Consider the following 1,221-nt stretch of genomic DNA (forward strand, 5'->3'; position numbering starts at 1 on the left):
ATGATGTTATCCTACAATTATATTCTGAAAGTTGATTTCGTGATGGAATATTTTTGAGATGTCTTACGATATAGGAGATAGGGTTAGTTTCCTATATTTTTACACTGTATTTAAGTAAACAAATAAAGAGGCTTTCACCATTTTTTTCTTCAGAAAACCCGTTAGTAATAATATCTTCCTCATGTGATTAGTCATTATGCTTTTCTTCCCTGTTTTTCTAGCAGTGTATTTGTGATAAAGCACAGGTTTTTGCTTGTTTTGTAATACCGGAAATTTGACTTCAAGGTGTACTATTATGGTAGGACCTGATTTTTCATCTTCTATTTTCTGCTAAACAGATCTTCAATGGTGTCTTCCTTAAAGTGAACAAAGCCACCGTGAACATGCTCCACAGGGTCGAACCCTATGTGACATTCGGGTATGCTTGATTGGTCCGTTTTTTCGACATCAGTACAATTTATAGTTCAACGATTTCTTTGATAAATTGTTATGCGTGATTCTAGATACCCGAATTTGAAGAGCGTGAGGGAACTGATTTATAAGAGAGGTTATGGAAAGCTGAACAAGCAAAGAACTGCTTTGACCGACAACTCCATAATCGAACAGGTTTGTTATCCTTCTCTCTTTTTGGCACATTCTTTGGAAAAATAATTATTTCTAAACATTTTTGCTAAACACCCTTGTTGTCTCACAGGCATTGGGCAAGTATGGAATTATCTGCGTGGAAGATCTCATTCACGAGATAGCGACCGTCGGACCTCATTTTAAGGAGGCAAATAACTTCTTATGGCCATTTAAGCTCAAGGCACCATTGGGTGGTCTGAAAAAGAAGAGGAACCACTATGTTGAGGGTGGAGATGCTGGAAACCGCGAGAACTACATCAACGAGCTCATCAGGAGAATGAATTAGGTTTCGGCAGAGTTTTTCCTTGGTTCAGAGATTGTGAGCATTTATTGTCATTGGAATTAGTCTAAGCTTAAAATTGTTCTTGAAGTTGAAAAGAGTTTTATCTCCTTTTTATGGTATTTTAACGTCTCAGACTTCGGATGCTAGAAAATTTTGCTGCATTTCAGAAGTTTTTAAGCCCTGTGGTCTCATTACGTCGCATTTTTTCTCTATTACCAATTTGCGGAAGTTTTCAATTACCAAGATGAGTACATTTTATCATGAACCTCGGCTGAAAGGACATAAATATCTTTGATCTTGAAAAAAAAAAAAAA

At 36.4% G+C, this 1,221-nt stretch overlaps 1 protein-coding gene across 1 annotated transcript; it reads left to right on the forward strand.

Annotated features, from left to right (window-relative positions):
* Positions 1-302: 302 nt before the first annotated feature.
* On the forward strand, positions 303-1,084 carry LOC112095117 (60S ribosomal protein L7-3-like; the record flags this gene model as incomplete). The annotated part of the gene is made up of 3 exons (XM_024176796.1): positions 303-418; positions 504-606; positions 695-1,084. Coding segments are annotated over 3 exons (435 nt in total), but the record flags the coding sequence as incomplete, so codon positions are not given.
* Positions 1,085-1,221: the final 137 nt, after the last annotated feature.

The sequence above is a fragment of the Morus notabilis genome, unplaced genomic scaffold (assembly GCF_000414095.1).
Source record: "Morus notabilis unplaced genomic scaffold, ASM41409v2 C11402858, whole genome shotgun sequence".
NCBI lineage: Eukaryota > Viridiplantae > Streptophyta > Magnoliopsida > Rosales > Moraceae > Morus > Morus notabilis.